Source organism: Pan troglodytes, chromosome 2 (assembly GCF_028858775.2).
Source record: "Pan troglodytes isolate AG18354 chromosome 2, NHGRI_mPanTro3-v2.0_pri, whole genome shotgun sequence".
Taxonomy (NCBI): domain Eukaryota; kingdom Metazoa; phylum Chordata; class Mammalia; order Primates; family Hominidae; genus Pan; species Pan troglodytes.
Window position 1 is genome coordinate 147,023,840 of NC_086015.1, and position 16,997 is coordinate 147,040,836.

General features: G+C 39.1%; 1 protein-coding gene across 1 annotated transcript in view; it reads right to left on the bottom strand.

Moving 5' to 3' along the window:
- Window positions 1-16,997, bottom strand: part of SLC9A9 (solute carrier family 9 member A9) — a 582,779-nt gene that overhangs the window by 556,216 nt on the left and 9,566 nt on the right. The window contains exon 2 of the mRNA XM_001162912.4: window positions 10,008-10,210. Within this exon, the coding sequence (XP_001162912.2) occupies window positions 10,008-10,210 (203 nt within the window). The remainder of the gene's footprint in view (window positions 1-10,007; window positions 10,211-16,997) is intronic.

Sequence of the window (16,997 nt, forward strand, 5' to 3'; positions counted from 1 at the left end):
CAACGTCATGCACTTTCCAGAGTGACCCACATCAAAGAACAGAGCAATTTGGTGTTTTAGAGGCCTAGCCTTCTGAATCCAACTGAGAATGACTCTGAGGGCTCATTCTAGCTCCACAGCTTCCCAAGGAGGCAGCCACAATTGTTGGGCATGCATCTCAGCTTCATTTCTCTCTCTACTCACTCAGGCTTCCTTCCTCTTCTACTGAAAGGTGTCAATCTCAAGGGCACTTGATAAACGTCCTGCTCACTACACACTACCTTAGGGTCCACCACTTTTCTGGGAACCCATTATATGACAGTTAGAAAGAAAGATGAAGACCACTCGAATTTGCAGGACATTCTTGCTCCACACACCCCAACCTGGGGCAGAACTCGATAAATCAGAGCCCACTTAGTCCTGTGATCAGAAATGGATGTGAAGGGAGCAGCTGGGAGACTCCATAACTCCAGGCAAGCTTAAAAGGCAACAAGAGACAACCAGCTGAATGTGCAGCTTCGTTAGGTCCCGTCCCCTCCTGTGCCCAGCTGTCTGTGGAGCCTACCTCAGGCTGTATCTGCTACTAAACAGGAGCTTCCTAATGACCTCAGGAGAGAACAGGGAAATGCAGCTGGGTGGAACTTTAAATAACTACTCGCTGGAGACCAGCAATGATAAATGTGCACTCTTGCCACAGTTTAATATTTTAGAAGGAACAAAGCAATGGGGAAAAGAATTGAAAGATCCATTGTAAATATTATTTACTCAGACTTAAAGTACAATGGGAAATCTCTTTTTTTCCCTTCCACTCTCTCTCTGTTTTCTGTTCTTTGCTCAGGCTCCTTTTCTCTCCCTCTCTCCCTGCCTTGAATCTCTCTCTGCCTCCTTCCATCCCTACGCAATTATTTGGAGAGCAGACTTTTTAGCAGTTCAGTCCTCTGAGTAGTAAACAACCATCATAGAGCACACATAATTCACCCTGAGGAGAAATCTGAGGTAGATGCTTGGTTACAAAATAGCCAGCAATTAAGACAGGACAGAGTAGCAGTAAAAAGGAGCTACTGACAAGCAGAGAATGATAGATACCTGGTTACATCATCCATTCATTTATCAAGATCCACAGAGAATTCACCATTTGCCAGGAATCATGGAATAAATGTGACCACAAAACAGACCTAGTCTCTGCCCTCCTGGAGCCCACAGTCTAGTGAGACTGTAGACAAGTGACATTGAGAAGACAGACATGAATCAAAACATTATAGAAGTAAATATTAACTTACAACTCAAATAAAATGCAGTGGGGGAATGTCAGGTGGAGCTATGAGACTGCAGACCTATGAGACAAAAGACCTGGATACTGTAGTATAGTAGCATGGGGACATTTGGGGTGAAGATGAGTTTTCTCCCAGAGGTAATCAGCCCCTAAGAACATCCTCATGTCAGGCCAACAGCCCATGCACATACTGGTGCCGCAAGACTCAGAATACAGAATTTAAGATTTCAGAAAAGACACAAAGGATAAATGCTTGAGGGGATGGCTATCCCATTCTCCATTATGTGATTATTTCACATTGCATGCCTGTATCAAAACATTTTATGTAACCCGTAAATAAATATACCTACTATGTACCCACAAAAATAAAAAATAAAAAAATAAAAAAATAAATTAAAAATTAAACATTAAAAAAGATTTCAGAAGAGTGGAATTTTTAAAGGTAGATGTTATCAAAAATATTTAATAGTTACAATAAAAATAAAATTTTAATAAAATATAAGATATTATATTGTTCTCTAAGATGAGGTGTCCATATCCTAGAGAATGGAAAGGATGATTTTGGTGTGCAAAGGACATACTGGAACTTCTGTTTATATTTCATTTTATCTCATCCTTTTAAAAAATTCTAGTTTGATATCTGCTTTATAATGTATAGAGTATATTGATACAGTAGTCCTTACATCCAACTTGTAAATAAAAAGGTATATGGATATATTCTCAAAGGCATTTTACTGGTGGGGTGCATAATAAAAAGTTTGGAAGTTAGTATTTGCGTGGTGCATTCTGAAGGCAAGCTTTCAAAAGTGGCCATGGTACCTCATGGCACTTCATGCCCCTAGGAGCAGAGTGTCCCTGTGTTTCTAGATTTCCAATCCCTATTCCAAGATGATCTCTCTCTTCTTCTCTGCCTTTCTCTACTTTAAAAAATATTTTTTTCTAAAACTTTTTATATATACAAAGTGATCTTAGAATATTCATGAATAAAATGGCAAAAAGCTGGCAGGAAAAAAAAAAACAGAAAACAAAAAACAAAAAACTGTCTTCCAGAAAGCAGCAGACACTTGCTGTTACTTAGTTTTGTCCTCTGCTTTGAAATTCTCTTCTTCCAGATTTCTGCATGGCATAGTCCCCACTTCATTAGGACTCAACTCTGATTCACCTCAGTGAGGCCTTCTCTGCAGGACATATCTAAGGACCCTTCACTCCGAACCTTCTAATTTTGCTAACTTCTCTTCATAGCACTTGCCTCCACTTGGCTCTGGATTACAAATGCTTGTGCTGAACTTCCTTTGTCTATCCCCCTCCAGGAAGTGAAACCCCATGAGCACAAGGACTTCGTTTTGTTCACTACCATACTTGCAGCACCTAAAACCAATGCCTGGCAAATGGCAAGTGCTCAATAAATAAATATTTTTTGAATGACTAAAGGAATGAAGAAAATCTGTGTTGTTCAATGATGAAATCAAAACCAAATGGAATATTTAGAGTCTTTAAATACATTTCTGAGCTCATCTCACAGGCCAAATTTTTGCCAAAAATGTTGAATGAAAGTGGAAGAAAACAGCTAAAGCAAATAAATTTTTAGTTTCTTTAGTAACAGCAGATCTCTTAAATAAGGTTTAGGATGAAAGGAGCTACATCCGCCCAAACAGCCTCATCCCATTTACTGCCAAACTTGACATTCTCTGGAACCATCTCACGTGGTAGGAGCCAAGACTTGTCATGATAGAGAAACACAAATCATGAAGCCCTATTCTCTGTTGAAAGGAAGAATAATTGATAGTATCCTACAAATGCTTCTCCACACCCCCAATGCTGATTTATCATCGTGAAGCTTGCTTTCTCTCAGTGTGCCTAGAAAAGTTTCTTAAAAAATTTCTTTTCAGTCCTTTGTTTATCCTCCCCAAGAGTGTCCTAGTGTTAACTGTACATATTTATCTCATGGCCCAATGACTCTCTCTGCTCAAGCGATTCCTGTTACAGGAAGAGGTTTGCCCCTGGCCTTATTGAAGCTCAAGTAAAGGAAAAGACTAGAAATGCAAACGTAGTTTACAAATAAATATATGAGAATTAAAACTCTGAATGATGAAAAATCAAAATCACCATTAGGAAAAGTTGGATCGTGAGAAAAAAAAAAGGACTTTGATTTATTTATTTAAAGCTACAAAAAATTAATTATTTAATTCTTCAAAAACAAAATTACTTTTAAAAGTCTTATGGTTAGCTGTTTCTATAAGGGCTTCCTTAAAGTAGCTCTAAAATATGTAGTATTATCAACACAATTGAAATGAGCTCTGATGACCTATTTGCAGCTTGGCAATTCTCTTTATTGAAAGAATAGAAAGGACAGATTGCTCAGCAGTGTAACTCACTTCAAAGTAACTTCCTTTACCAAGCGATAGTGTCTACTTGTCACACAGGAAGTGAAGACTTGGCAAAATTTTCGCTGGGTAGTTTCCTTTGACTTTTTGCATTACAGTCAACTTATCTATGAGTGATAGGAAGTGTAAATTTAACTGTATTGACAACTTTTTGATAATCTACTGTATCTGCAAGACTTTTCCAGCCAAATGGCCCACTGACCCTTCCAACTGAGTATTATAAACACCTAACATGCTAAATCAATGATGAATAAATTAATGATGAAATAGATTGATTCATTCATTCATCAGTTTAAAACCACATTTGTGGCCAGGCACTGTGGCTCACACCTATAATCCCAGCATTTTGGGAGGCCGAGGCAGGCAGATCACTGGAGGTCAGGAGTTTGAGACCAGCCTGGACAACATGGTGAAACTCCATCTCTACTAAGAATACGAAAAGTAGCTGGGTGTGGTGGCACATACCTGTAGTCCCAGCTACTTGGGAGGCTAGGGCATGAGAATTGCTTGAACCTAGGAGGCAGAGGTTGCAGTGAGCTGGGATCGTACCACTGTACTGCAGCCTGGGCGACAGAGCAAGACTCTGTCTTGAAAAAAAAAAAAAACACCATATTTGTGATTTGTGATTTTCTCCTACAAATCAACTCCTTCTTCTAACTTTTAACTTCCACATTTTTGCCTCACCACCCTTCTGTGAACCCACATAACCAGGGTAGCAGAGGAAGCTGTTTTTCCTCTTCTTCTGACTAGTTGGGCCAAGCCCTTCACAGCCTTCCTTCCTTGTTTTTCTTGCATCTACCTCTTGGTTACCATCCAAGTCTAGGCTTCATCTGTCTCTTTGCTTTCACTCTCTACCCTGTACACAGCAGGCACACTATCCTTTTGCTTTTGTCAACATTACACTGTTCCTCTGACTACAAATAGAGAGGGCATTACTCAGCCTGGCATTCAGGGGCTTCCAAATCAAGGTCTGCCTTCATTTTCAGCTCTAGGTTTCACTGGTCTTCCACACTTCAACAAATTGGAAATGCTTTTTCTTTCCTGGAATATTGTCTACCCCTTTTCCCACATCCATATCATGCTTTTCCTTCTGCATGGAATGCCTCCCCTCTGTCCCCCCAACACCACACATACTCCTATCATCAGAGTCAATCAACTGCCCTTCTTTGAAATCTTTCCTATTACCCCTAATAAGAGACCATACTGTCCTGTTCTGGATGCCTGTGGTTCTTGTCCCACTTTTTTGATACCTGCCTTTAGTGTTACTCATTCATTTATTCATATGCTATGTTTTTCTCTGATTTACTACTAAACTCCTTGGGACCACATCTTGTTTCAGAATTGAAATTGATAGGACTCAGTTCATTTGTGTTGAAAGAATAAATGAATGAAAGTATGAAACAGAAAGTTATTTTATCATCTTCTCTTCAAAAGCAGGTTTTGAACTTCCTATTGACATAAAATGCAGAAATATTTGGTAGACATTTTGGTATTCCTAAATATTACATAACAAACTTATGTTTGCAAAGCTATCATGCAATAGGATATAGGCCCTAAAGGGTTACAACCAGTTGCAGGTATCTTGTATACACAGAACAATTTGACAAATGGTGGTGGAAACATTGGCTGAACAGATACAGAGCAACATGGTCTAGTTTTATCCTCTTAGAAGGTTGTTTTGAGTTCATCGTCTGCTCATAACATATAGAAGAATACTGTTTTCACCAGTCTTTAAGTGAAAATATTTTTTTTCTTTTCTACACTTTTATCTGTGTTGAGCATGAACAAAACAAGTTTGGCATATGGTGTTTCCTGAAATTTTTATATGTTTAAACATGGCATAAAATCACAGTACATTGCTGCTTATATAAATGCCAACAGCTCTCATATTTTCCAGTTTTATACCTTCTTATTGGAAGGAACTCACAGAGCCATCAAACCAGTTCTGTCTCTAAGCACATCAATGCCTAACCATCCCAGAAATACACGTGCTCTTATAAAATCTTCTAAGAGGCCATTACATAGCACAAGAATTCATTCCAGCCTCTCCAAATCCTGAAGTCAGAAATTTCATCCAAGACACTAAACTATATTTTTCTAAGAGTAAAACCCATTTTCAAATCATGTAACTTTTAGAAACAAAGGCCAAATACTCCCTTTAAAATATATCACAAAGGAAAAGGACCCAGTGGGGCCACACTAATGGCTTCTGTGACTCTGCTGAGCCAGACTTCTTCCTCAACTCTGACCTCCCTGCACTCTTTCTAGCACTGGTCATCTCCTTCTGCCTGTCTAACTGTGAAACGCTCTAGGTCTCAGCCCCAGGTGCCCTGCCCTTCTCTGTCCATGTGGCCTCTCAGAGAGCCTGTCCAGTAGTGTGGGGTATAATAATTTACTCAGGTCTCAGAATTAAGTGCTATAGTCCAAGTTCTATCTCTTCTCTAACCAGTAGTGGGACCCTGAACTCACCATGTATTTTCTCTGGACATTAATGTATTATCCATATATGCACAGCTAAGATTAAAGAATGTCTCAGGTGTCTACAAGCATTAAGCATCCAGGACACTACAATTCTACCAACTCCAAGAATGATAATTTCTAAATACTGTATATTTCTCTAGCCATATGTGCTCTGCCAAGATCTCAGACTCATCAATTATTTATTCATTCATTCATTGTTTAGCAGCTATTAGGCATGGGGCACCAGGATAGGCTTTGCGGATACATTGGTCAGTAAAAAAGGTATGGTCCCTGCCTTTGTGAAGTTTACAGTCTAGTGGACAATAAGCAATGTAAGAATGCTAATAAACAAAAAGCAAGCAAATACATGTATAATTTCAGATGGTGGCAAGTACTATGAAATAAGAGAGAAAGAAACAAGCACATACCTCCCCCAACACACACACACACACATACACACACACACACACACACACACACAAAGAGAGAGAGAAGAGAAGGGAGGGAGGATACAGTGTGAGAAAATGGTAGGGGCAAGCCCTCTCTGAAAAGATGGTACTTCAAGCCAAAACTCTAGTAATGTGAAGGAGGCTGATATTCAAAGGGTAGACGTGAGGCCATTTTAGGTGAAAGGAATGACAGGTACAGAGGTCCTGAAGAAAAAAGTTCTTGTTGTGTTGAGTGAACAAAATAAAAGGGGCTGGTAGATCTGCAGCAGTGGATGTGAAGTAAAGAAGAACAAACGCAGCATCTCTGTCCTCACCATTTCACCTGAACTCGAAGTAGGACTAAAATCCCTAACTCATTTGCCCATTAGCTTCACCTTGGTGATCTTCTAAAAATTCCAAAACCCTTGATACTCTCTAAATCAGTCAAATCACAAACCCAGAGGCAGAACACAGTCATCAGTATGTTTTGAAGCTTCCCAATGATTCCAAAGTGCAGAGAGTTTGGGAACCACTGACTTAAATTGATTTTAGTGCTTAATTTCTTGTTTTGCCCATCTATGAAATGATGAGGTTCAATTTAATGAGGTCGGGTCTCTTTCTTGCTCTAAATTAGGTGATATGTATATGAAGATCCAGGGCATTTGCACCCACCCCTTCCTCAAGTCTTCTTTCCTCCCCAAACTTTTACCCTACAAACTTCATATTCTTTTATCCAGGCTTAAAATCCTGGAAACTTAGACTCTTCTCTTCACACTGTTCCTACAAATCAGGCAGGCTCTGTTGATCCAAAGCATCCAGGTTTTTCATGAAGCCCTCTTCAATTCTTACCTGGATACTCACTTACTGCGGTCTCACCTTCCAATCCACCCTGCCCTGATGGCCATTCTGAGTTCAATCCCTACTGCCTACCCAAAGCCCTTCTCAAGTGCCATCTCCCCAAGAAGCTTATGTAACAAGCTCAAGTACCTATGACAACTAGTCTGTAAAGTTTCACAGTCCTCATAATTCATATGATACAATTTAGGACTGAATTATATACAAGTATCCATTATACGTTGGTCTTATCTCCCCAAATGAATGTTAAATAAATTAATGAAAGAAATACACATTTTATTAATTCCTGGCATATATTAAGCATTCAAACATTATCTAATAGTAGCAATGGTAGCGTTATTTTTGGAAGTAGTAGAAGTGGCAATGACATTGGCAGTGGTAGTGCAGTGGCAATAGTACTAGTAGTAGTAGTAGTGGTAGTAACAATGGTACAATGTAAAGGCCCCATGTTAGCCAGGCACTTTATACACATCATCTCATTTGAACATTAAAACAATCCTGCAGAATAGGTTTTAAGCTCCTCACTTCACAAATAAGAAAGTTAGGGATTAGGAAGCTTAAGAAACTCAAAGAAGGGGGATGGAAGATCTATCTAATCCTAATTTTGTTTAACCATTACTCAGTGTTACCTCCTTATAAGCCTCCCAAAGGAGAATTCTCAGTAAGGAAGACAGGCTACAGGTTGTTCAGTTTTGCAGATTAACTAGTGTCCCCCAGGATTGCCACATAAGCAACAAATGTGTATTGTGACATACTCCAGGTATTTATAAACAAAATCTTTTCCCCTTAAAGCCATGTAATATAGTAAGTATGCTAGTAGATGCCCCTTTCTATACAGGCAATGAGAGGAGGACTTAGGCTGCTGAGTCACCTGTTCCCATCTCCAGACGCCATGATCGACAAGTTCATCTAGAAACTACTTGAGCCACTCAAGGTCAAGTAAACATTTTATGTACCGAACTTGCAGAGCTCATAATCCACTCACTGAAAACACCAAGAGGGCTCCAGCAACTTAGATGTTTTCTCCATCTCTTGCCCTAATTTTTCAAAAGCAAACATTTGGCTCTGAATGCTGATGAAGGAATAAATATGTCAATAATTCAATAACAAAATTTCTGATCAGGCATTTATTGGCAATCCTGTTCAAGAATATAATTGCTACAGCAACAAGGATAATTATCAGCATTTGGTGGGAGGAGAGGTGTCAACCTGTTTGAAGAAATAGTGCTGTATAGAAATGCAGATAAAAATGTGTAGGAGAGTGAAGAGAGAAATAATTCATGTCCAGGTACTAACCAAAGGTAAAACTCAAGAATGTATTTTAATTTAAATCCTATGTTGCTAACAAGTTTAAAAAATATTTATTTTAAAAGAGATAATTTATTATTATCATATAAACAAAAAGAAACACATGGAAGAGATAATCCAAAACAGATAATCCAAAAGCAGTGGCAGATCTAGAAGTTGCTCCACTTTATTTCAGAAATACATTATCTAATTTGCTTTTTTTGTGCTTCAATTTACTTTCCCAAGTCTGATTTAGGCTAATATTATAATTAGTTTGACTTTCCTGAGCCCTTACCAAGTGCTAGGAGGAAGTTAATCTAAAAATGTGCTAGTGGAAGATAATATGAAAACAATTATTATAAATTAGTCATCTTGACTGAGAAAAAATGGCAGACCAAGTACCTCCCCTTCTGTTCCAAACCTCTTAAAATGGAAAAAAAAAAAAGGTGTGTTTTAACATAAAAACTAAGTACATATGGGATAAAAGTGAAACAATGGACTTCCATAGTGTCAGAAAATTCTCAGCTCTGACCTGAAAAAAAATCTCAAATAAGTGATGTGAGATCCTGGTTCTTAGTACACACTTGTTAAACAGGAATTCATTTATTCCAAAGACTGATCCAGGGTTTACAAGGCACCACAAAAGATAACCTAACCTGATTTCTGACCCAGATTCCTGAAAGCAGAAGAAAGTTTTCCTTCCAGTAACTGAAGCCGTTCACAAATTTGCAATTATGAAACTATTTTTAAAAGATGAGTCATTTCACAATTTTTTTCTACCTAAAATTCCTTAACCAAACTGATAGTCACGATTTCTTGACACTGACTGCATGTCAGTGTATTTATACATAGCCAAGTGGCCAGTGTTTTGTGTTGGTAGCCAAAAGCCAGTCGTCCTAGGTTTCAAGGTTTGCAAGTGAAAATGTTTTTATTCTACTCCATTTTCCCTTTGGCTTAAGAAAGATTTGAACTGCACTTTCAGCTGGCATTATATAAAACGGTGCTGAAAGCACATGTGTGAAAACTTGAATCAAGTATCAGGAAAGGCAGAGTTGATAAATGTTTTTTTCTTTTAACCAAATATAACTGTGGCTTGCAGAAAAACAAAAAAGGAAACCTTTCTTTCCTAACTTCTAGGAAAAAAAAATACAGACAACTCAGCTTGTAATAAGGGTATAACTCAGGGTTTGACTCCTTAGTCAATTAACGTCTCCAAAAGAGTGGTGTTAAAATAGGCATATATGTGTGTGTGAATGCATTATATATAAAGTATAAAGGCTCAAATATGATACAATTATTTATACTGTAAAACAAATATATAATACCAGACAGGATCCTTACCTTTTCAAGTATAGCATTTCCTTGATGAGGATTGATGTTGTGCTGACTTATTTCTCTTTTGTATTTATATTCATAAACTTGGTCAGTGATATTAACCAGCAGAGTTGATGGACTGAAAGTTAGTTTTACACAGTCATAGACAGTTCCACTTTCAATATCAGTTGGTGCTGTAGCATATCGTAAAATTAGTCCCATTATAAGGCCTAAAAAAAAAAAGAATAAATAATGGTACTGGAAGAAAGCAATCTAAAATGCCACTATTGGAAACCTATATGATTTGGAACCTTCAGAAGTGACAGGATAAAGTGTTGGGTTATTGCCTGGTCTAGAAAAGTGTTCACCTTTGCGTGGATACCAGTTCAACATAATATAGTGTTAAAATATTTGTAGTGAGCACCATTGCTTCAATACTCAGCAAATCTTCCCATTGTTTTTCTCCCTAGTGGACCTACTAATTTTGGAGAGAAAAGATACCTAACTCCTTCTATCCATCCAAATACTTCAAGAAAACCTTTGCTCTGTGATAGACACTGAGTGATCTAATCAGGAGATGGAATTCCCCTGGGAGTGTTTCTGGTCCACAGATTAGCACAAATCTCAGTTATCCCTATCAGACTTTATTATGTCACACCCCATGGTTGGGGTGAGAGGTGTTCTTGTTCTCTCTCTCAGGACATGACTAAGGCAATATAGTTCTTTTTTTTTTTTTTTTTTGCTGGCAGGTTATCTGTGACCATAAGTAGATCCAGTCCAAGAATGCAGCCAATATACTGAGGAGGGTAGGACTAAGATAGTAGCAGAAGACAGAACCTAGGTGTTGAAGGACATCACAGAGCCACTAGATCAACCAGCCTGCCCTAAAGCTACCCTAACTCTAAATTTCTTGCTGTGTAATACTCCAATTTTTCCGTTTTGAATCTAGTTTCTGGTTACTTGTAGCCAAATGCATTCTAATGATACCACATTCCTTTTCATAAACAATTCAACCTAAGTGACAATCCTTGAATTTTTAAGTTTTTAAACTCTGTTAAGATGCTCATGGCAATCTGATAACTGTGGGCTTTTTAAATGTGGATTTATTAACAAGCAACAGAGAAACATCAGAAGCCTAAACTCTGTCAATTTAAAATTAGGACTGATGTATGTGTTTTGGGATAAATTATCCAGAGTTCACTCTTTAAAACATCTAATTTTGGAGATTTTACCTCTCTTATGAATCTGGTCATCTAATAACCTTTTATTTCTTTAGTAAAACATTTTTGGGGTGCATATTGTGTACCAGACATTTATAGGTATAAAATTAGAATACAGGCCCAGTCTTACAGGAGCTCATTTGTATAAGTGAAGATTCATGAGCAAGCAATTATAATAAAACATGACATGTGCTATGACCGCTGGGAAGCACTCTGTGATACATGAGTATAGACAGGGGGTATTCCGAAGCCCTTTGAATTATGCAAAGCTTGAAATAAATCTTAAAAGGTCACATAGATTTGTCCACGTGAGCTGAATCAGAATGAGTTGGGATCCAGTTTGCACATATGGGTAGCAGCACATAAGAGCAGAGACAGCTGGGATGCTCTCCCTGTGTGTAGACCAGGATCTATGCTCTCCCTGTATGTAGACTAGGATCTATGCTCTCCCTGTGTGTAGAGTTGCTATTGGCAAGTGGCTGCTCAGCCAGGTGCTATGCTTCCTGATTGTCTTGCAACTGGCTGGTTCTTACCAGTGGAAGAATGTTGGGATACTGTGTAAGAAATCACTAGTGATAACCTTACTAACACAATGCATATATACAGAAAGACACAAGAAATCTGGTGCATTTAGGGAGTCACTAGTGGTGTAAAAAGAGAATAAATAGAGAGAAAGAGAGACAGAGAGAGACTCTAGACCTAGACCATAGGCAGAGCCAGGTCAGAAAGAGGCTCCTCTCTCATGCTGAGAGGTTTTGATTTTTAACCCAATGGTAATGTAGAACTATTGAAAGATTTTAGGCAGGGGAGTAAACCAATCAGGCTTTCATGTAAGAACCATCACTTTGGCAACAATGTTGAGAACTAATCAGAGTGAGAGATGAGAATGCAAGCAGATTTCTTTCAAGAATATTTTTATTTTATTATTCCTGCTTCAGTGTTTGGCTGACTCCTCCAGAGTAATTAGAAAAATTGTATCCAAATCTCTGGGAGCAAGAGAAAATAAGTTATAGATACGTAACCCTCTCACTGAGTGCTTGGTCCACCACAGCACAGTAGGCAACCTGCCATGCTCAGTGTTGAATGACGACAATAAAACTAGTCAGGAGCAAGAAGGGAACATAGATCATCTACACTCTACGTGGCTTAGGGTACTTGCATAAGAACATCATTTTTTCAACACACGTTGCTTAGAAAGGATTTAATTCCTAAAAGTTATTCAGCAAGTACCATGAATGACACCATTACTATTCTTTCTACTTCTACAAAGACGGGAAGCACAAGATACTATCTGCATGGGGCCTAAATGGAAAGAATCCATATTAATGTCATTTGTAATTCCTAGTGGGTGAGCCACTTTTTTTTTTTTTTTTTTTTTTACAAAATGCTTTCAAAGAAACAACAAGAAATAAACATGAAGTGTCCACTATTACTTCCCAAGCAGAGAAAGCAAGTCTTTGTCATAATAGTGATGTCCTGGTGCCTAGTGTGGTTAAATTCATACAAGACCTCCAAACCTAAATGGCCCTGACTATCCCTCTGCATTAGCTCTGGCCTCATGCTTCCAGAAGAAGCACATTGAAGTGAACGGAGGAAGCTGCTTGCTGCCATTGTGGCAGAGGTGACCAGATGTAATATCCATGAAAATGTACCTCTCAGATAGATCTCCCACTCTGAGGAGGCAATTGACCAGTGGTCTCAGCTTCTCTGCTCTGGAATCCATCACCACTTTCACATTGAGGTCAGGCTCCCAGCCGATGACTGAACACAGCAGGGATACTAAGGCAAGGAGATGGGGACTCCTCTGAAGGGCAACCATGGCTCAGGGACCCATCATTAATCTTGCCAAACTTTTCCTAGAATTGCACCACAGCCTAAAGATTTCCTACCCAGCTTTCCTTCCTTCCCTCTCTTCACAGGATTGGGCCTGCATCAAAACGTGACAGCTGTCCTGGCATCCTCATGCTCACTCCCCACATTCTCTAAAGGAATGAAAATCTTTTGTACAATGAATCTCTTTCTAGCATCTGCTTCTTGGAGGACCCAAATTAACACACTCACTAAAAGGCTTCAGCCCTCCTTCTCCCCAAACCCCAAGGGTTGAGAAGAAACAACATCTTGCTTGATGGTAAGAGCCGGTGTGAAAAATCTCAGCCTCCTAACACATCTGGTTAAAAAATCCATGCACTCATTTGTGCACCCTTGCTGCAGCAGCGGCAGCTGGAAAATCCTTATTTGTCAGAGGCTGCTTACCCATAGAGCCTCATAATGCTTTTTATAGTGAAACATCAACTCAGTGTTTTAGCCATATGCTGACAGAAATATGGAGTGTTGAATTAATGTACACTGACACAATATCATATATAAGTAGGTGACAGATAAAGTAGGACGGCTAGTAGAAAGAAAATGTTAATGAGAGTAGGTTGTTTTTATACCATTCAAAGATACAAGATTAAGAAAGCAGAAATCACTTGTTCACCGAAGAAGGAAAGAGGAGACTGGCTGCCACGGCTTATGAACAGCACAAAAGCACCACTCTTGTTGGTAAACCATGAAACCAGGCCCCTTCTTGCTGGAGGAGAAAAGAAGCCAGCCTGCCCCTGCAAAGGGATACCCACCCAGTCCATGTGCAAACAGCCCTGGCCCCAGGTTGCGGTTCCTGCATACACAACACTTCTCTGAGATCTGTCCCCTGGCCAGTTGGCAGCATCTCCTTCTCTAGGAAGGAACTCTAGTCTAGATGTATCCCCTGCTTCTTCAAGTCTGGGCATCTGGGTACCTAGGATGACAGCAGAGTGTAGCTGCACTTTAGTGAACCCTGACTTCTCTCCACAGCCTACAAGTCCCACAGAAAGCATGGACAATGGACTTCATTCCTAAAGCACTCACTATCTTAAAATGTCCCTCTTAAGTCCCACCCGTGGGCACCAGAACCCTGATAAAGTCTGTGCTCATTGAACTCCTTCATCTTTGCATTCTGACAGCATTTATTGTTTGAACCACACACTTTAGAAACCAGTTTTATAAAGACATATTATTCAGTGCTTCTTTACAGATCTTGGCTTTTCTCCTCAACCAGACAATGAGACTGTTTAGGGCAGAGGCTCTATGCTGTTCTTTAGGGCAGAGGCTCTGTGCTATTCTTTATTTCTTTTCCTCTAGAAAAGCCAATCACTTTGGGCAGAATTGTAGCCCAACTTTCTCCAAGTGCACAAGCTCCCTGGAGTCAAGAAGAAAAGGATCCTCCGAGTTTATGTAGTCAGTCAGTTACCAACATTTTAAAGTGTCACAAATAAGGAACATCACACCAAATGCTGTGAAGTCCCTGTCCTTGCAGAGTGTTCAACATAACTCTTATATAGCACACGCATGGCATACAGTTGATAGCATGATGTTTGTGAGAGAAGAAAGAAGAGAGGGGACAGAAGGAAGGAGGAAACAGTCTCAGGAGTACTCAAACCAAGGAACATTAGAAAGATGAGCCTTACCTTCCTGAACTGATTCTCATTTTATTATCCACATTGAAAATAAGAGAAAACTCCAGTCCCTTACTCTATTACTCCCTTATTATGTGTTCATGCCACAGACACCTAAGGCATTGCTCTAGGACTTGTAGGAGTTATTATAAAGATAAATAAAATATGATTTTGCCCTTAAAATATTAAAATATCTTAACCTACCAGCCCCTTCCCTTCTGCCAAATCCTGCCATCTTAATTTCCAGTAAGAATAAGGTATAACAAGTATTTACTAAATTTTTTATATGAAGTCTGCATTTCATAACCAATTTCCCTTGCATCTTACTGATGGTCATTCCACATGAGGCTGAAGCATTTTCTTAAAGTGGCTTTTCTTAGAGAAATAAAAAATAGGGACTTACTTTTTTAAAAAGCTTAAATAAAGCAGATTTCAGAATGTTTTTTAAAACACAAAAGTGTTTTAAAGGAGATTTTAATCTCTTTGGCTGTGTTCAACACTATAATTGTGTCCAGACACCATCACACAGAGTTCCCTGCTGCTTGGCACAACTCTGGCCAGATCGCTTTAGACTCCATTCCTATAGGAGCAGAGCTTCCCCAGAGTTGCACAATGCAGCAAGCACAGCTATATACATATGCCTCATTAGACTATTACAAAGGTCTATATTTAAGTGGTACGTGATGTTGGAAGAATTTAGGAGTCTAAAGCAAATGTAGTTAACACATGAAGACTGTAGGAGAACTGAGTTTTGCAGTTCTTTCACTCTCACTGCATTGAGTGGCTACCAAGAATAATCTAGATTCATGAGGCATCGCCAGTTCTCTAAAATAAGAAGATATAGCCTCAAACCATGTAATATTATATAATATCATATTTCAGCCTGGTAAGTGTATCAGGTCCTATTGATCGCCAGCCCAATGTCTATCCTTGTTTACCCCACAAAGCCCTGGTTTATTTGCTGTCCACCCCTCCACACATAGCCATATGCTCACGGGAAGTTGAACTCACTCCAGCTCCGGGGATGTTCTCACTCTCCCTGCTGATAACCGGTTCTGGAATGGGTATGTGACCCTATTCCTGTCAATAAGAAGTGAAGGGAATTTGCTAGGGAGCTTCTTAGAAAGGTTTTCACATCCTACAGGAGAGACACAGAAGAGATGAGCTCTCTTCTTTTCCAGCATATTAATGGGCCCGGTTAGGACACCAGGCACTGGCATAGCCACTTCACTGCCAGCCTGATGTTGAAGTCAGCACTGAAGGTAGCAGAACAGAGAAAAGGAAAGAACCTTGGTTTTTGATGACAACAGTAGGTGCTGAATCAAATAGAGTTGAAGACTACTCTGGACTTCCAGTTATGGGAGATAATAAATGTCTTTATTGCTTAATTCTGTTTCTGTCAGGGTTTCTGTTACTTGCAACTGAATGCATCTTAACAGATAGAAAAGCCATTGGTTTTCCTGTTACAAAGCAATGTACAAAGTTTTAAGGGACCCTAAAGAAAAGACCAACTAACCCCACTCCCTACAGTATTGGAAAAACTTAATAGTAGAGGTTCTCAAGGATGTGTAAGAGTTCACCAAGTAGAGAAGAGGACATGTTGTTTTAGGGAGAGGTATACAGAAATCAAGGAGCCCAGCGTCAATGACGCACATCAAGCAGTTTGCGATGGGCACTTAGGGCAGTGCAGGCAAAGGGCTTTGGCACAGCAGAGGACTGGAGAGTGTTCAGGAGGGAGAGGGTGTTGGCAAGGTGGTCGGCAAGGTGGTCTTGAGGAAGAACCGAGCGAGTTCCTTGTTGGGAGGCAGATTTGCTCTGTTTTAGAGCAGAGGAAACAGCATTTAGAGATAATTATTTGAAGACAGAAAAGAGAATTGAGGGGCAGAGAGGACATGGAGAGGAAGTTAACATCATATTTAGTCTATATTTACATAAGGGACAATTTAGAACGTCTGAGTGGAGGAATTCCAAGATGAAAGGAATAATGCTCAAGGAAGAATGTTCTTTACCATCATTAGAACTTTGTACAATGCAAGACTTTAAGGCAGGGAATCTGTGACATTATTATTTCAGTCACTCAGATTAAAAAAATATGAACTAGGGATTCAAATGTGAGCATAAAGAAGAAGGAAATAGTCTGAAAAATAATTTAAGGAAACCAAATCAGTGAATAACATTTAACTGTAAGATAGTATTCACAAAGATAAGATTTTAACTGCATCTACAAAATTTTTAACTTTTTATTTGATATTTATCCCTTCCCATTTTATAAAAGTCTCTTTTAGAACATGAAGTTAGAGAGATAATATGGGTTTGAACTT